The sequence below is a fragment of the Agelaius phoeniceus genome, chromosome 36 (assembly GCF_051311805.1).
Source record: "Agelaius phoeniceus isolate bAgePho1 chromosome 36, bAgePho1.hap1, whole genome shotgun sequence".
Classification (NCBI taxonomy): Eukaryota; Metazoa; Chordata; class Aves; order Passeriformes; family Icteridae; genus Agelaius; species Agelaius phoeniceus.
Genome location: NC_135300.1, coordinates 902,535 through 923,510, shown reverse-complemented (window position 1 = coordinate 923,510; position 20,976 = coordinate 902,535). Strand labels below are relative to the sequence as shown.

Sequence of the window (20,976 nt, the reverse complement as noted above, 5' to 3'; positions counted from 1 at the left end):
CCCCATGGATGAGGGCAGTCCTGGGGTGCCTGTGGGGGTCCCGGGGTGGCCTGGGGGTGGTCCCACAGGTGTGTCCCCCTGCCCAGGTACACCATGTCCAACGGGTACAAGCCAGCACCGCTGGACCTGTCCCACGTGCGGCTGACGCCGGCCCAGCTGACCCTGGTCGATCGCCTGGCCGAGAACGGCCACAACGTCTGGGCTCGGGACAGGGTCCAGCAGGGCTGGACCTACAGCACCACCCAGGTGGGGACCTCCTGGGGACCTCCTGGGGACCTTCTGGGGACAGCACCGAGGGACCCCCACCCACCCCTGACATCCCCAAACCCTCCCGTGGACGCTCCAAAATCCGCCCTGTGTCCCCGTGGTGTCGCCGCCCTGTGTCCCCATGGGGACACCTCTGGGGCTGTCCCCATGTCCTCATGGCCCTGAGCTGGTGTCCCCATGTCCCCATGGCCGTGTCCTCATGTCCCCACACCTGTGGGGGTGTCCCCATGCCTCTGGGGGTGTCCCCATTCCCCTGAGCTCGCTGTCCCCATGGCCCCAGGCCTGGTGTCCCCACGTCCCCACACCTCTGGGGGTGTCCCCATGCCCCTGAGCCTGGTGTCCCCATGTCCCCACTCCCCTGAGCTTGGTGTCCCCATGTCCTCATAGCTCCAAGCCTGGTGTCGCCATGTCCCCACACCTCTGGGGGTGTCTCTACTCCCCTGAGCTTGGTGTCCCTGTGTCCCCGTGTCCCCACACCCCAAGCCCAGTGTCCCTGTGTCCCCATGGCTGTGTCCCCATGTCCCCACACCCCAAGCCCGCTGTCCCCATGTCCCCATGGCTGTGTCCCCGTGTCCCCAGGACATCAAGAACAAGCGGAACCCTCGGCTGGTCCCCTACAACCTGCTGGACGAGGGGACAAAGGCCACCAACCGCGAGAGCCTGTGCCAGGCCGTGCGGACCCTGCTGGGCTACGGCTACAACATCGAGCCCCCCGACCAGGAGACGCGTGAGTGGGGGGCTCGGGGACATCTGGGGACATCTGGGGACATTTGGCAGCTGGTGGGACCGTTTGGGTGCCGTTTTTGGGGTCTCTGGGTGCTGGTTTTGGGGCTCTCTGGGTGCTGGTTTTGGGGTTCTGTATCCCATTTCTGGGGCTCTCTGGGTGCCGTTTCTGGGGCTTTCTGGGTGCCATTGCTGGGGCTCTCTGGGTGCCGTTTCTGGGGCTCTCTGGGTGCTGTTTTTGGGGCTCTCTGGGTGCTGTTTTGGGGCTCTCTGTATCCCATTTCTGGGGCTCTCTGGGTGCTGTTTTGGGGCTCTCTGGGTGCTGTTTTTGGGCTCTCTGTATCCCATTTCTGGGGCTCTCTGGGTGCTGTTTTTGGGGCTCTCTGGGTGCTGTTTTTGGGCTCTCTGGGTGCTGTTTTTGGGGTGCTGACCCCCGTGTCCCCCCAGCCTCGCAGGATGCGGTTCCCCGGGGTCCCCGCGCCCCCCGGCCGCGGCTGTTCTGCGCAGAGCGGGGCTCTCTGGGTGCTGTTTTGGGGCTCTCTGGGTGCTGTTTTTGGGCTCTCTGGGTGCCGTTTCTGGGGCTCTCTGGGTGCTGTTTTTGGGCTCTCTGGGTGCTGTTTCTGGGCTCTCTGGGTGCCGTTTTCGGGGTGCTGACCCCCGTGTCCCCCCAGCCTCGCAGGATGCGGTTCCCCGGGGTCCCCGCGCCCCCCGGCCGCGGCTGTTCCGCGCAGAGCGGGGCTCTCTGGGTGCCATTGCTGGGGTTCCGTATCCTGTTTCTGGGGCTCTCTGGGTGCTGTTTCTGGGCTCTCTGGGTGCTGTTTTTGGGCTCTCTGGGTGCTGGTTCTGGGCTCTCTGGGTGCTGTTTTGGGCTCTCTGGGTGCTGTTTTTGGGCTCTCTGGGTGCTGTTTTTGGGCTCTCTGGGTGCTGTTTCCGGGGTGCTGACCCCCGTGTCCCCCCAGCCTCGCAGGATGCGGTTCCCCGGGGTCCCCGCGCCCCCCGGCCGCGGCTGTTCCGCGCAGAGCGGGGCTCTATGGGTGCCATTGCTGGGGCTCTCTGGGTGCTGTTTTTGAGGCTCTCTGGGTGCTGTTTGGGTGCCATTTTTGGGGTGCTGACCCCCGTGTCCCCCCAGCCTCGCAGGATGTGGTTCCCCGGGGTCCCCGTGCCCCCCGGCCGCGGCTGTTCCGCGCAGAGCGGGGCTCGGCCGTGCGCAGCGGCCGCTGGTATTTCGAGTTCCAGGCGGTGACGGCCGGGGAGATGCGCGTGGGCTGGGCCCGGCCCGGGCTGAGACCCGACACCGAGCTGGGCGCCGATGACATGGCCTTCGTCTTCAACGGGCACCGGGTGAGCGTGGGGACACGCCCAGGGGACACGCGGGGACACGGGGGACACACGGGGACAGGCAGGGACACACGGGGGCATGCAGAGCCTGCTGGGGACATGTGGGGACACGTGGGGACACACGGGGGCATGCAGAGCCTGCTGGGGACACGTGGGGACACACAGAGCCTGTTTGGGACACACAGAGACACTCAGGGACACTCAGGGACACACAGAACCTACTTGGGACACACAGGGACAGGCAGGGACATGGGCGACATGCAGAACGTGCTGGGGACACGTGGGGACATGTGGGGACAGGTGGGGACAAACAGAACCTACTTGGGACACACAGGGACAGGTGGAGGACACTGGGGACATGTAGGGACACATGGGGACATTCAGGGACACACAGGGACACACAGAGCCTGTTTGGCACATGTGGGGACATTCAGGGATGCACAGGGACACTCAAGGACACACAGAGACACACAGAACCTGTTTGGGACACATGGGGACACACAGGGACAGGTGGGGACACGTGGGGACACTCAGGGACACACAGAACCTTCTTGGGACACTCAGGGACACACAGGGACACACAGGGACACATGGGGACACGCAGAACCAGCATGGGACGCTTGGGGACACTCGGGGACCCCCAGAGTCCCCCTGGGTCCCACTGTCACCTTCTGTGACCCCCTTGGTGTCCCCTGTGACCCCTGGTGTCCCCTGGTGTCCTCTGTGACCCCCTGGTGTCCCCGGTGTCCCCAGGGCCAGCGGTGGCATGTGGGCGGGGAGTCCTTTGGGCGCCCCTGGCAGGCTGGGGACGTCGTGGGTCCCTGTGACCCCTGGTGTCCCCTATGACCCCTGGTGTCCCCTGGTGTCCCCTGTGTCCCCTGGTGTCCCCTGTGACCCCTGGTGTCCCCGGTGTCCCCAGGGCCAGCGGTGGCATGTGGGCGGGGAGTCCTTTGGGCGCCCCTGGCAGGCTGGGGACGTCGTGGGTCCCTGTGACCCCTGGTGTCCCCTGTGACCCCTGGTGTCCCCTGTGACCCCTTGGTGTCCCCTGGTGTCCCCTGTGACCCCCGGTGTCCCCTGCTGTCCCCAGGGCCAGCGGTGGCACGTGGGCGGGGAGTCCTTTGGGCGCCCCTGGCAGGCTGGGGACGTCGTGGGCTGCCTCATCGACCTGGGCGAGTGCCACATGAGCTTCACCCTCAATGGGGAGGTGCTGATGGGGGACGCTGGCTCTGAGGTGGCCTTCAGGGACTTCGAGGTGGCCGACGGTGAGGGGGGGTCTGGACTGGGCTTGGTGACACCTCCCCGGTGTCACCTGGGGCTGGGGGAGGAGGGGGACGGATCTGGGGGTGGTTCTGTGGTTCGGGGGGGTTCAGGGATGGGTCTGGGGGCAACAGGGATGGGTCTGGGGGTGCCAGGGATGGGTCTGGGGGATCCAGGAATGGGTCTGGGGGTACCAGGGATGGGTCTGGGGACACCAGGGGTGGTTCTGGGGGGGTTCAGGGATGGGTCTGGGGGCACCAGGGATGGGTCTGGGGGATCCAGGAATGGGTGTGGGGGTACCAGGAATGGGTCTGGGGTCAACAGAAATGGGTCTGGGGGATCCAGGAATGGGTCTCGGGGTACCAGGAATGGGTCTGGGGGCACCAGGAATGGGTCTGGAGCACCAGGAATGGGTCTGGGGGTTCAGGGATGGGTCTGGGGGTTCAGGGATGGGTCTGGAGTACCAGGAATGGGTCTGGGGCACCATGGGTGGGTTTGGGGGCACCAGGGATGGGTCTGGGGGTTTCAGAAATGGGTCTGGGGGTTCAGGAATGGGTCTGGGGGTACCAGGAATGGGTCTGGGGGATCCAAGGATGGATCTGGGTGCTCCAGGAATGGGTTTGGGGACTCTAGGGTGGATCTGGGGGCTTTGGGGTGGGTCTGGGGGCTCTGGAATGGGTCTGGGGGCTCTGGGGTGGGTCTGGGGGCTCTGGGGGTCTCAGTGCTGCCCCCCCCGTGCCCCCCAGGCTTTGTCCCCGTGTGCAGCCTGGGGCTGGGCCAGGAGGGCCACCTGAACCTGGGCCAGGACGTGGGCACCCTGCGCTACTTCGGCATCTGCGGCCTCCAGGAGGGCTACGAGCCCTTCGCCATCAACATGAAACGGCCAATCGCCCTCTGGTTCAGCCACAGCCTGCCCCAGTTCATCCCAGTGCCCCCCGAGCACCCCCAGCTCGAGGTGAGGGGGCTTTGGGGGGGTTTGGGGGGGTTTGGGGTCCCCATCGCCCTCTGGTTCAGCCACAGCCTGCCCCAGTTCATCCCAGTGCCCCCCGAGCACCCCCAGCTCGAGGTGAGGGGGCTTTGGGGGGCTTTGGGGGGGTTTGGGGTCCCCATCGCCCTCTGGTTCAGCCACAGCCTGCCCCAGTTCATCCCAGTGCCCCCCGAGCACCCCCAGCTCGAGGTGAGGGGGATTTGGGGGGCTTTGGGGGGGTTTGGGGTCCCCATCGCCCTCTGGTTCAGCCACAGCCTGCCCCAGTTCATCCCAGTGCCCCCCGAGCACCCCCAGCTCGAGGTGAGGGGGGTTTGGGGTGTCAAAGAGTCCCTAAAATTCTCCAAGGGTCCCCAAAACGGGGTGACACCCCCATCTCTGGGGGTTCCCTGTCCCTGAGTGTCCCCAAAATGAGGTGAAGCGTCCCCAAAACTGAGTCCCACCCATCCCTGGGGGTTCCCTGTCCCTCAATGTCCCCAGAACAGGGTGAAGTGTCCGCAAAATGAGGTGAAGTTCCCCCAAAGCAGGGTGGAGTGTCCCCAAAACGGGGTGACACCCATCCCTAGGGGATTCCCTATCTCTGACTATCCCCAAAATGAGGTGAAGTGTCCCCAAAATGAGGGGAAGTGTCCCCAAAACAGGGTGAAATGCCCCCAAAATGAGGTGAAGTGTCCCCAAAACGAGGTGAAGCATCCCCAAAACGAGGTGAAGCATCCCCAAAATGAGATGAAGTGTCCCCAAAATGAGGTGAAGTGTCCCAAAATGAGGTGAAACATCCCCCACCACCGTGTCCCACCATCCCCGGGGTCCCCCCCTCCCTGTCCCCTCCCTGTCCCCCCAGTGCCACCCCCGGTCCCCTCCCTGTCCCCTTCCCTGTCCCCCTCCCTGTCCCCCCCAGTGCCCCCGGTGCCACCCCCGGTCCCCTCCCTGTCCCCCTCCCTGTCCCCCCGCTGCCACCCCCGCTGTCCCCCCGGTGCCACCCCCGCTGCCACCCCCGCTGTCCCCCCCGGTGCCACCCCCGCTGTCCCCCCATCGCAGGTGACCCGCCTGGACGGCACCGTGGATTCCCCGCCGTGCCTGCGGCTGTCGCACCGCAGCTCCGGGACGCCCGCGGCTCCGCCGGAGCTGCTGTTCCTGCGGCTCAGCCTCCCGGTGCAGTTCCACGCCACGTTCCGCTGCACGCCCGGCGCCACGCCCCTGCCCCAGGCGCCCCCTCCGGAGCCCCCCGAGGATGCGGCCGCCGAGCCCCTGTCCGAGTTCGAGCGGCTGCGGCGCTCGGCCGGGCCCCGCAGCGCCGAGGGCGACGAGGGGACCGAGAAGGGACCGGCGGGGGCGGCCCCCGGTGCTGCCGGCGGCGCCGCCTCCCGGGAGCCGCCGCGGGGAGAGAACGAGAAGGACGCGACCACCGAGAAGAGCAAGACCAGGAGGGGGTGCGTGGGGCGGGGGGCAGAGAAAGGGGGGTCCCCAATATTGGCTGGGGGGCAGCAAAAGGGGGCACCCCAATATTGGCTGGGGGGCAGCGAAAAGGGGTGGGGAGCAGTGAAAGGGGGGGGTACCCCAATATTGGCTGGGGGGGGCAGCAAAAGGGGGGTCCCCAATATTGGCTGGGGGGCGGCGAAAGGGGGGTCCCCAATATTGGCTGGGGGGCGGCGAAAAGGGGTGGGGAGCAGTGAAAGGGGGGGGTACCCCAATATTGGCTGGGGGGGGGCAGCAAAAGGGGGGTCCCCAATATTGGCTGGGGGGCAGCAAAAGGGGGGTCCCCAATATTGGCTGGGGGACAGCAAAAGGGGGTGGCAACCATGGCTGGGGGGTCCCCAATAACACTGGGGGGCAGCGAAAGGGGGTACCCCAATATTGGCTGGGGAGGCAGCAAAAGGGGGGTCCCCAATATTAGCTGGGGGGGGGCAGCAAAAGGGGGTACCCCAATATTGGCTGGGGGGCAGCGAAAATGGGGTCCCCAATATTCCTGGGGGAGCAGCAAAAGGGGGTGACACCCATCCCTGGGGGCTCCCCAGTAACCTGGAGGGTCCCCAAAAGGGGGTGACACCCATCCCTGGGGGTGTCCCTGGGCGTCCCCAGTCTGGCCCTCAAGGGGTGTTGCTGGGGGGATTCCCTGGGTGTTGGGGGGTCCCTGGGGGTCCCCAGAGCGGGGTGACCCCCCCGGTGCCCCCCAGGTTCCTGTTCAAGGGCCGGAAGACGCCGTTTGCGCCCCCCCCCGCGCCCCCTCCCGTGCCCAGGCTGGAGGAGGACGTGGTGCCCGACGAGCGCGACGACCCCGAGGTCATCATGAACACCACCACGGTATGGACCCCCAGAAACCCCAAAAACCCCCAAAATCCCAAAATCCCCAAGCCCTGAGGTCATCATGAACACCACCACGGTATGGACCCCCAGAAACCCCAAAACCCCCCAAAATCCCAAAATCCCCAACCCCTGAGGTCATCATGAACACCACCACGGTATGGACCCCCAAAAACCCCAAAATCCCCCCAAAATCCCCAAGCCCTGAGGTCATCATGAACACCACCACGGTATGGACCCCCAAAAACTCCAAAATCCCCCCAAAACCCCAAAATCCCCAAGCCCTGAGGTCATCATGAACACCACCACGGTATGGACCCCCAAAAACTCCAAAATCCCCCCAAATCCCCCCAAATCCCCAACCCCTGCAGTCATCATGAACACCACCACGGTATGGATCCCAAAAACCCCCAAAATCCCCCCAAAACCCCAAAATCCCCAACCCCCGAGGTCATCATGAACACCACCACGGTATGGACCCCCAAAATCCCCCAAAATCCCCCAAAACCCCAAGCCCTGAGGTCATCATGAACACCACCACGGTATGGACCCCCAAAAACTCCAAAATCCCCCCAAAACCCCAAAATCCCCAAGCCCCGAGGTCATCATGAACACCACCACAGTATGGGACCCTTGAGATCCCCCCAAAACACCCTGTCCCCATGTCCCCTGTCCCCGTGTCCCTGTCCCCATGTCCCTGTCCCCATATCCCTGTCCCTGTGGCTGTCCCTGTGGCTGTCCCTGTGTCCCTGTCCCCGTGGCTGTCCCTGTCACTGTCCCCATGTCCCTGACGCTGTCCCTTGTCCCCAGTACTATTACTCGGTGCGGCTGTTTGCGGGGCAGTGCCTGGCTGGGCTGGGTCACCTGTCCCTGTGTTCCCTGTCCCTGTGGCTGTCCCTGACACTGTCCCATGTCCCTGTCCCTGTCCCCATGTCCCTGACGCTGTCCCTTGTCCCCAGTACTATTACTCGGTGCGGCTGTTTGTGGGGCAGTGCCTGGGTGGGCTGGGTCACCTGTCCCTGTCCCCGTGTCCCCGTGTCCCCGTGTCCCTGTGGCTGTCCCTGTGTCCCCTGACACTGTCCCTTGTCCCCAGTACTATTACTCGGTGCGGCTGTTTGCGGGGCAGGAGCCGGGCAGTGCCTGGGTGGGCTGGGTCACCCCCCACTTCCACCAGCACGACCCCGACTTTGAGCTGAGCCGCGTGCGCAGCGTCACCGTCACCATGGGCGACGACCGCGGCAACGTGCACGACAGGTACCCCACGGGCACCCCAAAAGGGACCCCAAAGAGACCCCAAAGGGACCCCAAAGAGACCCCAAAGAGACCCCAAATGGGATCCCAAAGAGACTCCAAAAGGGACACCTAGACGGGATCCCTAAATGGGACCCCAAACTGGATCCCAAATAGGACCCAAACAGGACCCCAAAGGGACCCCAAAGAGACCCCAAAGAGACCCCAAATGGGATCCCAAAGAGACTCCAAAAGGGACCCCAAAAGGGACCCCTAGACGGGATTCCTAAACTGGATCCCAAATAGGACCCTAACAGGACCCCAAAGGGACCCCAAAAGGGGATTCCCAAACAGGACCCCAGGTGGGACCCCAAAAGAGACCCCAAATGGGAACACAAAGGGATCCCAGAGAGACCCCAGAGGGACCCCAAATGGGATCCCAAAGGGACCCCAAAGAGACCCCAAAAGGGACCCCTAGATGGGATCCCTAAATGGGACCCCAAACTGGATCCCAACCAAATAGGACCCTAACAGGACCCCAAACAGGATCCCAAATGGGACCCCAAAATGGGACCCCTAACAGGTCAACTGCCCCATGGTCTGGGATATTTTTGGGGGGGTCTCACCCCTTTTTCCCCCCCAGCATCAAGCGCAGCAACTGCTACATGGTGTGGGGGTATTTTGGGGGGTTTTGGGGTATTTTGGTGGGGTTTTGGGGGTCTGACCCCCTTTTTCCCCCCAGCATCAAGCGCAGCAACTGCTACATGGTGTGGGGGGGGGAGTTTGCGACCCCCACCCAGCAGGCCAGGGTGTCCCACACTGACCTGGTCATCGGCTGCCTGGTGGACCTGGCCACGGGGCTCATGACCTTCACAGCCAACGGCAAAGAGATCAACACCTTCTTCCAGGTGAGCTGGAACCCCTGCCCTGACCCCCCCCAGGTGAGTTTTGGGGGTCCCAGCCCACCCCGGGGGTCTCACAGCAGCGCTGTCCCCGCAGGTGGAGCCCAACACCAAACTGTTCCCGGCGGTGTTCGTGCAGCCCACCACCCAAAACGTGCTCCAGTTTGAGCTGGGCAAGCTCAAGGTGAGGACTGGGACCCCCACCAGGTGGGTGGTGGGGGAATGAGACCCCCCCAAAACCTCCTGAGACCACCCCTGCACTCCAAAACCCCCACACCCCAAGGTCATCATGAACACCACCATGGGATGAGACCCCCCCAAAACCTCCTACCCACACCCTAAACTCCCATTCCTGCACCCCAAAACCCCCCAAACCCCCAGATCATCATGAACACCACCATGGTACAGGACCCCTGAGAGCCCCCAAAATCCCCCCAAACCCCGAGGTCATTGTTTTGGGGGGGTTATTGAAGGTGGAGAGGGACTGGGGGACAACTGGGAGCACTGGTGAGGTGATTCAGGAGCTGCCAGGTGGAACAAGGAGAGCTCTGGGGCAGATCTTTGGGGTCTGCAGGGCGACCCAAGAGGAACTCAATGCCGGGGGTCTCTGGGGGTCCCCCTGACACCCCCGTGTGTCCCCCCCCCTCAGAACATCATGCCCATCTCGGCGGCCATGTTCAGCAGCGAGAGGCAGAACCCGGCGCCGCAGTGCCCGCCCAGGCTGGTGATCCAGCACCTGACGCCGGTCACCTGGAGCCGCATGCCCACCGAGTACCTGGCCGTGGAGAGCGCCCGGCTGGGCGAGCGCCAGGGCTGGGCCGTGGAGTGCTCCGAGCCCCTGCAGATGATGGCCCTGCACATCCCCGAGGAGGACAGGTGCGTGGGGACACCCCCAGGGACACCAAATGGGACCCCTACATGGGATCCCAGACAAATCCCAAATGGCGCCCCTAATTGGACCCCAAACAGGGCAACTGTCCCATGGTCTGGGGGGATTTTGGGGGGGGTTTGGGGGTCTCATCTCCTTTTTCCCCCCAAGATCAAGCGCAGCAACTGCCCCATGGTGTGGGGGTTAAATAGGGGAGGGGTCCATGGTCTGGGGGGGTTTTTGCACATCCCCGAGGAGGACAGGTGGGGACACCCCCAGGCACATCCCCAGTCTCGTGGGGTTCTGTCCCACAGGGTCTCATCCCAGAGATGCCATCCCCAGGGTGCTCACCCCAAAAGTCCCATCCCTAGGAGACCTTGGGGTCCCACCCCAAAAGTCCCAGCCCCAGGAGACCTTGGGGGTCCCCATCCCAGGGGTCTTAACCCCAGGAGAGCTTGAGGTGTTATCCCAGGGGGACATGGGGCCCTGTCCCCTTGAGGTCTCACCTCCAGAGGTCCCATCCCCAGGAGACTTTGGGGTCTCACCCAAAAGTCCCATCCCCAGGAGAGCTTGGGGTTTTATCCCCAGGAGACCTTGTGCTCCCATCCCAGGGGTCCCACCCCATGTCCCCCTCCCCTGACCCCCATTCCCTGTCCCCCCAGGGCTCCCACCCCATATCCCCCCATTCCCCACCCCCCAGGGCTCCCACCCCATATCCCCCCATTCCCTGTCCCCCCAGGGTTCCCACCCCATATCCCCCCATTCCCTGTCCCCCCAGAGCTCCCACCCCATATCCCCCCCATTCTCCACCCCCCAGGGCTCCCACCCCATATCCCCCCATTCCCTGTCCCCCCAGCCCGACTCCCCTTTCCCCCTCAGGTGCATCGACATCCTGGAGCTGTGGGAGCGCGAGGAGCTGCTGCAGTTCCAGTGCCACACCCTGCGCCTCTACTGCGCCGTGTGCGCGCTGGGCAACAACCGCGTGGCGCACGCCCTGTGCAGCCACGTGGACCAGGCCCAGCTGCTCTTCGCCATCGAGAGCCCCGAGCTGCCGGGACCCCTGCGGGCCGGCTACTACGACCTGCTGCTGGCCATGCACCTGGACGCGGCGCAGCGCGCCCGCTCCTCCATGAGCGCCGAGTTCATCGTGCCCATCACCGAGGCCACGCGCGCCATCGCGCTCTTCCCTGGCGGCGGACGCTGCCCGGGACCCCCGGGCGTGGGGCCCAGCGCCTGCCTGAGACCCCAGCCCCATTTTTCAGAGCCTTGCTTCATCCGGGCGGGGGGCGGCGGGGGGCGGGCGCCGCTCAGCCCGGCCATCCCGCTGGACGAGCTGGGAGCCAAGGCCATGCGCATGCTGGCCGAGGCGGTGGCCGGAGGGGGTCCCCACGCCCGGGACCCCGTGGGGGGCAGCGTGGAGTTCCAGCTGGTGCCGGTGCTCAAGCTGGTGTCGGCGCTGCTGGCGGTGGGAGCGCTGGGGGACGGCGACGTGCGGCGCGTGCTGCGCATGATCGAGCCCCGCGTCTTCGGAGAGGGACGGCGGGAGGAAGGCGAGGAGGAGGAGGAGGAGGAGGAGGAGGAGGTGAAGGCCATCGAAGCTGGCGAGGAGGAGAAGGAGGAGGATGAGGAGGCGAGGAGGAAAAAGGCCGTGGAGGCTGGAGAGCTGGAGGAGGAGGAGGAGGAGGAGGAGGAGGAGGAAGAGGAGGAGGAAGTGAGGAGGAGGAAGGCCATCGAGGCTGGAGAGCTGCAGGCGGAGGAGGAGGATGAGGAGGAGGCCAGGAGGACGAAGGCCATTGAGGCCGGGGAGGTGCAGGAGGAGGAGGAGAAGGAGGAAGAGGAAGAGCTGGAGGAGGGGCTGCTGCAGATGAAGCTGCCAGAGTCGGTCAAGCTTCAGGTGAGGGAGGGCACGGGCGTGGCGGTTTGTGTCCCCTCTCCGTGTCCACCTCATGTCTCCTCCCTGGGATCATGTCCCTGATGTCCCCGATGTCCCTGACATCCCCAATGTCCCTGACATCCCCTTGTCCCTGATGTCCCCAATGTCCCTGACATCCCCGATGTCCCTGACATCCCCCTGACCCTGACATCCCAATGTCCCTGACATCCCCATGTCCCCAATGTCCCCGATGTCCCTGACATCCCCCTGTCCCTGACATCCCAATGTCCCTGACATCCCCATGTCCCTGACGTCCCCCTGTCCCTGACATCCCCGATGTCCCTGACATCCCCCTGTCCCTGACATCCCCGATGTCCCTACCATCCCCCTGTCCCTGACATCCCCCTGTCCCTGACATCCCCTGACCCTGACATCCCCAATGTCCCTGACATCCCCCTGTCCCTGACATCCCCAGTGTCCCTGACATCCCCCTGTCCCTGACGTCCCCGCTGTCCCCGTGTCCCCGCAGATGTGCCACCTGCTGCAGCACCTGTGCGAGCGGGAGCTGCAGCACCGCGTCGAGGCCATCGTGGCGTTCTCGGAGCGCCACGTGCAGCGGCTGCAGCGGGACCAGCGGCGGCGCTACGGGCGCCTGATGCGCGCTCTGACCATGTCGGCAGCCGAGACCGCCCGGCGCACGCGCGAGTTCCGCTCGCCCCCGCAGGAGCAGGTGGGGACAGAGCGGGGACAGGGTGGGGACAGAGTGAGGGCAGAGTGGGGACAGAATGAGGACAGAGTGGGGACAGAGTGAGGGCAGAGCGGGGACAGAATGAGGACAGAGTAGGGACAGAGCGGGGACAGAGTGATGGCAGAGCGGGGACAGAGCAGGGACAGAGCGGGGACAGAGCGGGGACAGGGTGGGGACAGAGTGGGGACAGAGTGAGGGCAGAGCGGGGACAGAATGAGGACAGAGTAGGGACAGAGCGGGGACAGAGTGAGGGCAGAGCGGGGACAGCACGGGGACAGAGTGGGGACACTTCAGGGACACCTTAGGGACACCCCTGAGGATGTGGCTTTGGGTGAGAGAACGGGGATGTGCCTGGGGACACCTTGGGGACACTGCTGGGGACACGGCCTTGGCTGGGATGTTCCTGGGGACACCTCGGGGACACTGCTGGGGACACGGCCTTGGCTGGGATGTGCCTGGGGACACGTGAGGGAACTGTGGGAATGGGGGAATCTGGGGGCAGGGTGTGGGGACAAGGGACACGTGGGGCACACAGGGAGGGATGGTCCCATGACCTGGTGTCCCCCCCATGTCCCCGTGTCCCCAGATCAACATGCTGATGCAGTACAAGGGAGGGGCTGAGGATGAGGAGTGTCCCGTGCCTGGGGACATCAGGGACGAGCTGCTGGACTTCCACAATGACCTGCTGGCCCACTGTGGTGAGGGGGGACAGGGACACCCCTGGGCTTGGGGACACCCCCAGTGGAACTGGGATCTCGCCATTGGAACTGGGACCCCCACTGTGGGACCCCAGAGACCCCCAGGAGCACAGGGACTCCATCCAGGGCCCCTGAGGCCCCCCCTTGGGGACACGGGGACACCTCTATGACCCCCCCTTGTCCCGCAGGCATCGAGCTGACGGAGGAGGAAGAGGAGGAGGAGGAGGAGACGTCGCTGCGGCAGCGGCTGCTGGGGCTGGTGCAGAAGGTGGTGGGGGTCCGGGGCCCCCCCAAGGAGGAGGAGACCCCCCCCGAGGAGCCCCCGGTGCCCAGTGAGGAGGGGACAGGGGGGTGGGGACAGGGACACTCAGCCGTGTCCGGGACATGGCTGAGGTGGCATCAGGGGGACACACGAGGTGTCCCCAAGGAGTTGGCCAAGGTGGCATCAGGGGGACACACGAGGTGTCCCCAAGGAGTTGGCCAAGGTGTCCCCAAGGTGCCAACCAAGATGTCCCCAAGGTGGCAGCACTGCAGGAGCTGATCTGGCAGACCATGGGCACAGGAGTCACTGTGTCCCCACTGTCCCTGATACCCCCAATGTCCCCATTGTCCCCAATGCCAGGCACGCTGCAGGAGCTGATCTCGCAGACCATGGTGCACTGGGCGCAGGAGTCACTGTGTCCCCAATGTCCCCATTGTCCCCATTGTCCCCACTGTCCCCAGGCACGCTGCAGGAGCTGATCTCGCAGACCATGGTGCACTGGGCGCAGGAGTCACTGTGTCCCCAATGTCCCCGCTGTCCCTGATACCCCCGTTATCCCCAATGTCCCCAATGTCCCCAATGTCCCCAATGTCCCCACTGTCCCCAGGCACGCTGCAGGAGCTGATCTCGCAGACCATGGTGCACTGGGCGCAGGAGTCACTGTGTCCCCAATGTCCCCAATGTCCCCATTGTCCCTGCTGTCCCCAGGCACGCTGCAGGAGCTGATCTCGCAGACCATGGTGCACTGGGCACAGGAGTCACTGTGTCCCCAATGTCCCCAATGTCCCCATTGTCCCCATCCCCAGGCACGCTGCAGGAGCTGATCTCGCAGACCATGGTGCACTGGGCGCAGGAGTCACTGTGTCCCCAATGTCCCCAATGTCCCCATTGTCCCCAATGTCCCCACTGTCCCCACTGTCCCCAATGTCCCCATTGTCCCCATCCCCAGGCACGCTGCAGGAGCTGATCTCGCAGACCATGGTGCACTGGGCGCAGGAGTCACTGTGTCCCCAATGTCCCCAATGTCCCCATTGTCCCCAATGTCCCCACTGTCCCCACTGTCCCCAATGTCCCCATTGTCCCCATCCCCAGGCACGCTGCAGGAGCTGATCTCGCAGACCATGGTGCACTGGGCGCAGGAGTCACTGTGTCCCCAATGTCCCCAATGTCCCCATTGTCCCCAATGTCCCCACTGTCCCCACTGTCCCCAATGTCCCCATTGTCCCCATCCCCAGGCACGCTGCAGGAGCTGATCTCGCAGACCATGGTGCACTGGGCGCAGGAGTCGTTCATCCAGAGCCCGGCGCTGGTGCGCGCCATGTTCAGCCTGCTGCACCGCCAGTACGACGCGCTGGGCGAGCTGGGCCGCGCCCTGCCCAAGGCCTACGCCATCAGCGCCACCTCCGTGCCCGACACCACAGCCCTGCTCGAGTGCCTGGGCCAGATCCGCTCGCTGCTCATCGTGCAGATGGGCCCCGAGGAGGAGAACCTCATGATCCAGAGCATCGGGTGCGTGGCAGCCCCGGGGGTCACCCTCTGTCCTCCCTGTGTCCTCCCTATGTCCTCCTTGTGTCCTGTTTGGGTCACCCTGGGTCACCCTGCGTCCTCCCTGTGTCCTCCCTGTGTCCTCCTTGTGTCCTCCTTGTGTCCCCCTGTGTCCTTCTTGTATCCCCCTGTGTCCTCTCTGGGTCACCCTGGGTCACCCTGTGTCCTCCTTGTGTCCTTCTTGTGTCCCCTGTGTTCTCTCTGGGTCACCCTGGGTCCTCTCTGGGTCCCCTGTGTCCCCATCCAGACACCCCCTGTGTCCCCATCCAGCACCCTGAGAACCCCCCAAACTCCCAGATCTGCCCCTGAGCACCCCATATCCCACCCTGAACACCCCATAACCCCCTCCCAGCCCCCCAAATCTGTGACCCCCCCAAATCTGTGACGCCCCCGTGCCCCCCCAGGAACATCATGAACAACAAGGTGTTCTACCAGCACCCCAACCTGATGCGGGCGCTGGGCATGCACGAGACCGTGATGCAGGTGATGGTCAGCGTGCTGGGCGGTGGCGAGTCCAAGGTGAGCCCCCACCCCTCTGGTGCCCCCCTCGGGACCCTCCCGGGGCTGCCCTGACCCCCCGGTGCCCCCCAGGAGATCCGGTTCCCCAAGATGGTGACCAACTGCTGCCGCTTCCTCTGCTACTTCTGCCGCATCAGCCGCCAGAACCAGCGCTCCATGTTCGACCACCTGGGCTACCTGCTGGAGAACAGCGGCATTGGTCTAGGTGAGACCCCTGGGACAATCCCAGTGTCCCCAGTGCCACCCCTGCATCCCCAGTGCCACCCCTGTCCCCTCCCTGCCATCCCCTGGTCCCTCTGTGTCACCCCCACCTGGGCTACCTGCTGGAGAACAGCGGCATTGGTCTAGGTGAGACCCCTGGGACATCCCAGTGTCCCCAGTGCCACCCCCGTCCCCTCTCTGCCCTGGGCTACCTGCTGGAGAACAGCGGCATTGGTCTAGGTGAGACCCCTGGGACCCCCCCCGTGTCCTCAGTGCCACCCCTGTCCCCTCCCTGCCATCCCCTGTCCCCTCTGTGTTCACCCCACCTGGGCTCTCACCCCCCCCCCCATCACCCCTCCTTGTCACCTCTGTCCCCTCCAGTCACCCTAGGGTCCTTTAGGACACCTTGAGGGGGGGTCTCTGTCCCCGGTGTCCCCTGACCTCTGTGTCCCTGTTGTCCCCAAGGACACCTTGAGGTGGGGTCTCTGTCCCCTGGTGTCCCCTGACCTCTGTGTCCCTGTTGTCCCCAAGGCATGCAGGGCTCCACCCCCCTGGACGTGGCAGCCGCCTCCGTCATCGACAACAACGAGCTGGCGCTGGCCCTCAAGGAGCAGGACCTGGAGAAGGTGGGGACAGCCCCGTGTCCCCCCATGTCCCCCTGTGTCCCTCCACGTCCCCTGGTGTCCCCTGATGTCCCCTGGTGTCCCCTGGGGCAGGTGGTGACGTACCTGGCGAGCTGTGGGCTGCAGAGCTGCCCCATGCTGCTGTACCCCAAAACCCTCTGTGTCCCCGTGTCACCCCCCTGTCCCCTGATGTCCCCTGGTGTCCCCTGGGGCAGGTGGTGACGTACCTGGCGAGCTGTGGGCTGCAGAGCTGCCCCATGCTGCTGGCCAAGGGCTACCCCGACATCGGCTGGAACCCCTGTGGGGGTGAGAAGTACCTGGACTTCCTGCGCTTCGCCGTCTTCGTCAACGGTGAGACACCCCAGGTGTCCCTCGGGTGTCCCTCGGGTGTCCCTCGGGTGTCCCCAAGTCCCCTTGAGGGGGTCCCTGTGTCCTCCCCATACCCCTCATGGCAGCACCACGTGGACTTTCTGTGCTTTGCCATCTTTGTCACTGGTGAGAGACTCTCAGGTGTCCCTCAGGTGTCGCTGTGTCCCCTCATGGAACCTCCCAGGTGTCCCCCTGTCCCCTCCTGTGGGTTTGTGTTTTGGGGGGCCCCTTTTAGGGGTCCTTGTGAGTTTTGGGGGTCCTGTTCCTGCAGGGCAGAGCATGGAGAAAAACCCAGTTTGAGGTTCCCAGTTGGATTCTCCAGGACTTCCTGTGCTAGGGGTTTTAGGGTTCTCTGTTTTAGGGGTTTTGGGGTTCCCTGTTTTGGGGATTTTAGGGTTCCCTGTTTTGGGGGCTTTGGGATTCCCTGGTTTAGGGGTTTAGGGGTTCCCTGTTTTAAGGGATTTTTGGGTTTGTGTTTTGGGAATTCTGGGGTGTCCCTGTGACCTTTGGGGTCCCGTTCCCCAGGGGAGAGCGTGGAGGAGAACGCCAATGTGGTGGTGCGGCTGCTGATCCGGGACTCTGTGTGCTGGGGTTTTTGGGGTTCCCTGTTTTAGGGGTTTTTCTTTTGGAAGTTCTGGGGTGTCCCTGTGACCTTTGGGGTCCCGTTCCCCAGGGGAGAGCGTGGAGGAGAACGCCAACGTGGTGGTGCGGCTGCTGATCCGGCGCCCCGAGTGCTTCGGGCCGGCGCTGCGGGGCGAGGGGGGCTCGGGGCTGCTGGCGGCCATCCAGGACGCCCTGAGCATCGCCCAGGACCCCGCACGGGACGGGCCCAGCGGCCGCAGGGAGAGGAGGCCGTGAGCACCGGGAGTGGGATTGGGGTTGGGATTGGGGCTGGGATTGGGATTGGGATTGGGATTGGGTAGGATTGGGATGGGGACCCTGCCCGGGGTGGGCCCAGCGGCCGCAGGGAGAGGAGGCCGTGAGCACCGGGAGTGGGATTGGGGTTGGGTGGGATTGGGAATGGGATTGGGATGGGTATTGGGATGGGGACCCCGCACGGGACGGGCCCAGCGGCCGCAGGGAGAGGAGGCCGTGAGCACCGGGAGTGGGATTGGGATGGGATTGGGGCTGGGATTGGGATGGGGACCCTGCCCGGGACGGGCCCAGTGGCCGCAGGGAGAGGAGGCCGTGAGCACCGGGAGTGGGATTGGGGTTGGGGCTGGGATTGGGATTGGGATTGGGATTTGGATTGGGATTGGGATTGGGATAGGGAATGGGAATGGAAATAGGAATGAAACTGGAAATGGGAGTGAGACTGGAAATGGGATTGGATGGGGTTGAGAATGGGACTGGGATTGGGATTGGGAATGGGGTTGGGGTGAGGGTGAGGATGAGGATGAGACGTCCATGATGAGACATGCAAGTGAGGACGAAGACAGAACAGAGTGGGCATCAAGCCGTGAGCAGGAGGAGGATGAAGATGGGCTGGAATGGGGTGGGGTGAAGATGACAATGCTGGGATGGCCTGGGAGGACCCCAGGGTGACCCCCTGACCCCTCAGACCCCACGTTGCCCCCCAGGTTTGGACCCGAGGAGCCCCCCGAGGAGAACCGGGTGCACCTGGGCCACGCCATCATGTCCTTCTACGCCGCCCTCATCGACCTGCTGGGCCGCTGTGCCCCCGAGATGCACGTACGGACCTGGGGGTTTGGGGGGGCTCAGGGGGGTCCTGGGGGGGTCAAGACTCGGGGTGTGACCCCCCCCGTGTGACCCCCACAGCTGATCCAGGCGGGGAAGGGGGAGGCCCTGCGGATCCGGGCCATCCTGCGCTCGCTCGTCCCGCTCGAGGACCTGGTGGGGATCATCAGCCTCCCCCTGCAGATCCCGGCGCTGGGAAAAGGTGGGGAGGGGTCCCCAAACCTGGGGAGGGGTCACTGGGATGGGGGACACCCCAAAATCTGGGAACCTGGATCAGGGTCACCCCAAAATGTGGGGAGCTGGTGGGGATCATCAACCTCCCCCTGCAGATTCCAGCACTGGGAAAAGGTGGGGAGGGGTCCCCAAACCTGGGGAAAGGGACACCCCAAAATGTGGGGACTGGCATGGGGGTCATCAGCCTTGGCGGCTGTTTGGAGAGTTTTGGGGTGCCCTGAGTTTTGGGGTCCCGCAGATGAGAACGTGGTAGAGCCCCCCATGACCACCAGCCAGGCTGGGGGCTCTGGGGATGCCAGGATTTGGGGAATTCCTGGCTGTTTTAGGGTTTGGGGAGTTTTGGGGTGCCCTGAGTTTTGGGGTCCCGCAGATGGGAACGTGGTGGAGCCCCGAATGGCCGCCAGCTTCGTCCCCGAGCACAAGGCGCCCATGGTGCTGTTCCTGGACCGCGTTTATGGGGTGCAGAACCAGGAGTTCCTGCTCCACGTGCTGGAAGTGGGGTTCCTGCCCGACATGCGCGCGGCCGCCTCGCTGGACACGGTGAGGGGCACCCCAAAACCCCCTGGGGCTCCCCAAAACTCCCTACAGGGCTCGTTGGGCCTGCAGCAGGGGCCTCGGGTCTGCCCTGTTCCCTCCTGTGGGTCTGGGATCCCCCACATGTTCCCTATGGGATGGGTGTGGGGTCACCCCAAATGTTCCCTATGGAATGGGTGTGGGGTCACCCCAAATCTCCCCTGTTTGACCCCCCAAATCTTCCCTATGGGATGGGTGTGGGGTCACCCCAAATCTTCCCTATGGGATGGGTGTGGGGTCACCCCAAATCTCCCCTGTTTGATCCCCCAAATCTTCCCTATGGGTTCCCTGTCTGACCTCCCCAAATCTCTCCCATGGGATGGATTTGGAGTCACTCCAATCTTCCCTCTTTGATCCCCCAAATCTCCCCTATGGGATGGATTTGGGGTCACCCCAATCTTCCCTGTCTGACCTCCCCAAATCTCCCCTATGGGATGGATTTGGGGTCACCCCAACCTTCCCTCTTTGACCCCCCAAATCTCCCCTATGGGATGGATTTGGTGTCACCCCAACCTTCCCTCTTTGACCCCCCAAATCTCCTCCATGGAACACATCCCCAAACTCCCGCCATGGGACACCTGTGCCCCCTGTCCCCACGTCCCCTCAGGGTGTGTCCCCTCCCCCTGTGACCCCCCATGTCCCCCCCAGGCGACGTTCAGCACGACGGAGATGGCGCTGGCGCTGAACCGGTACCTGTGCCTGGCGGTGATGCCGCTCATCACCAAGTGCGCGCCGCTCTTCGCGGGCACCGAGCACCGCGCCATCATGGTGGACTCCATGCTGCACACCATCTACCGCCTGTCGCGCGGCCGCGCCCTCACCAAGGCCCAGCGCGACGCCATCGAGGAGTGCCTCATGGCCCTCTGCAGGTGGGACCCCAAACTGGGCCCCAAAACGGCACTGTGCCCCCCATGGGTTGGCATCTGGACCCAAAATCAACCCGACTCTTGTGGGGAACCCGACTGCCATGGTCAACCCAACCCAACCCAACCGCCATGGTCAACCCAACCCCCCTGGTCAACCCAACTCTCGTGGGGAACCCAACTGCTATGGTCAACCCAACCGCCATGGTCAACCCAACTCTCGTGGGGAACCCAACTTCCCTGGTCCACCCAACTCTTGTGGGGAACCCAACTCCCCTGGTCAACCCAACTCTCGTGGGGAACCCGACTGCCATGGTCAACCCAACCCAACCACCATGGTCAACCCAATCGTCATGGTCAAGCCAACTCTCATGGCCAACCCAACCACCATGGTCAACCCAACCGCCATGGTCAACTCAACTCTTACAGCTAACCCAACTGCCATGACCAACTCAACCACCGTGGTCCACCCATGGTCAGCTCAACTGCCATGGTCCACCCAATCCCCATGGTCAACCCAACCCAACCGCCATGGCCAACTCAACCTTCAAGGCCAACCCAACTGCCATGGTCAACTCAACTGCCATGGTCAACCCAACCCTCAAGGCCAATCCAACCACCATGGCCAACTCAATCCCACAGCCAACCAATGCCCGTGTCCCTGCCCAAGGCCCAGCATGACCCCACCGAGTGTCTCACGGCGCTCTCAGGTGAACCCCCAGACCCCCCTGACCCCCCGTTCCCCCCCAGGTACATCCGCCCCTCGATGCTGCAGCACCTCCTGCGCCGCCTCGTCTTCGACGTGCCCATCCTCAACGAGTTCGCCAAGATGCCCCTCAAGGTGAGCCCCGGGGGTGTCCCCGTGCTTGTCCCCATGCCCTGACCCCCCTCCACAGAGT

The 20,976-nt window shown here is 64.3% G+C and overlaps 1 protein-coding gene across 1 annotated transcript in view; it reads left to right on the top strand.

The window, feature by feature from the left end:
* Positions 1-20,976, top strand: part of RYR1 (ryanodine receptor 1) — an 80,276-nt gene that overhangs the window by 22,032 nt on the left and 37,268 nt on the right. Inside the window, 27 exon segments of the mRNA XM_077192878.1 lie at positions 87-246; positions 847-994; positions 2,120-2,331; positions 3,416-3,590; positions 4,332-4,540; positions 5,609-6,000; positions 6,745-6,871; positions 7,965-8,125; positions 8,844-9,009; positions 9,101-9,187; positions 9,653-9,879; positions 10,751-11,582; positions 11,694-11,765; positions 12,274-12,474; positions 13,079-13,190; positions 13,379-13,522; positions 14,688-14,961; positions 15,402-15,516; positions 15,589-15,721; positions 16,249-16,343; positions 16,556-16,691; positions 17,383-17,563; positions 18,290-18,401; positions 18,489-18,609; positions 19,012-19,181; positions 19,863-20,083; positions 20,828-20,918. Of these exon segments, the coding sequence (XP_077048993.1) occupies positions 87-246; positions 847-994; positions 2,120-2,331; positions 3,416-3,590; positions 4,332-4,540; positions 5,609-6,000; positions 6,745-6,871; positions 7,965-8,125; positions 8,844-9,009; positions 9,101-9,187; positions 9,653-9,879; positions 10,751-11,582; positions 11,694-11,765; positions 12,274-12,474; positions 13,079-13,190; positions 13,379-13,522; positions 14,688-14,961; positions 15,402-15,516; positions 15,589-15,721; positions 16,249-16,343; positions 16,556-16,691; positions 17,383-17,563; positions 18,290-18,401; positions 18,489-18,609; positions 19,012-19,181; positions 19,863-20,083; positions 20,828-20,918 (5,074 nt within the window).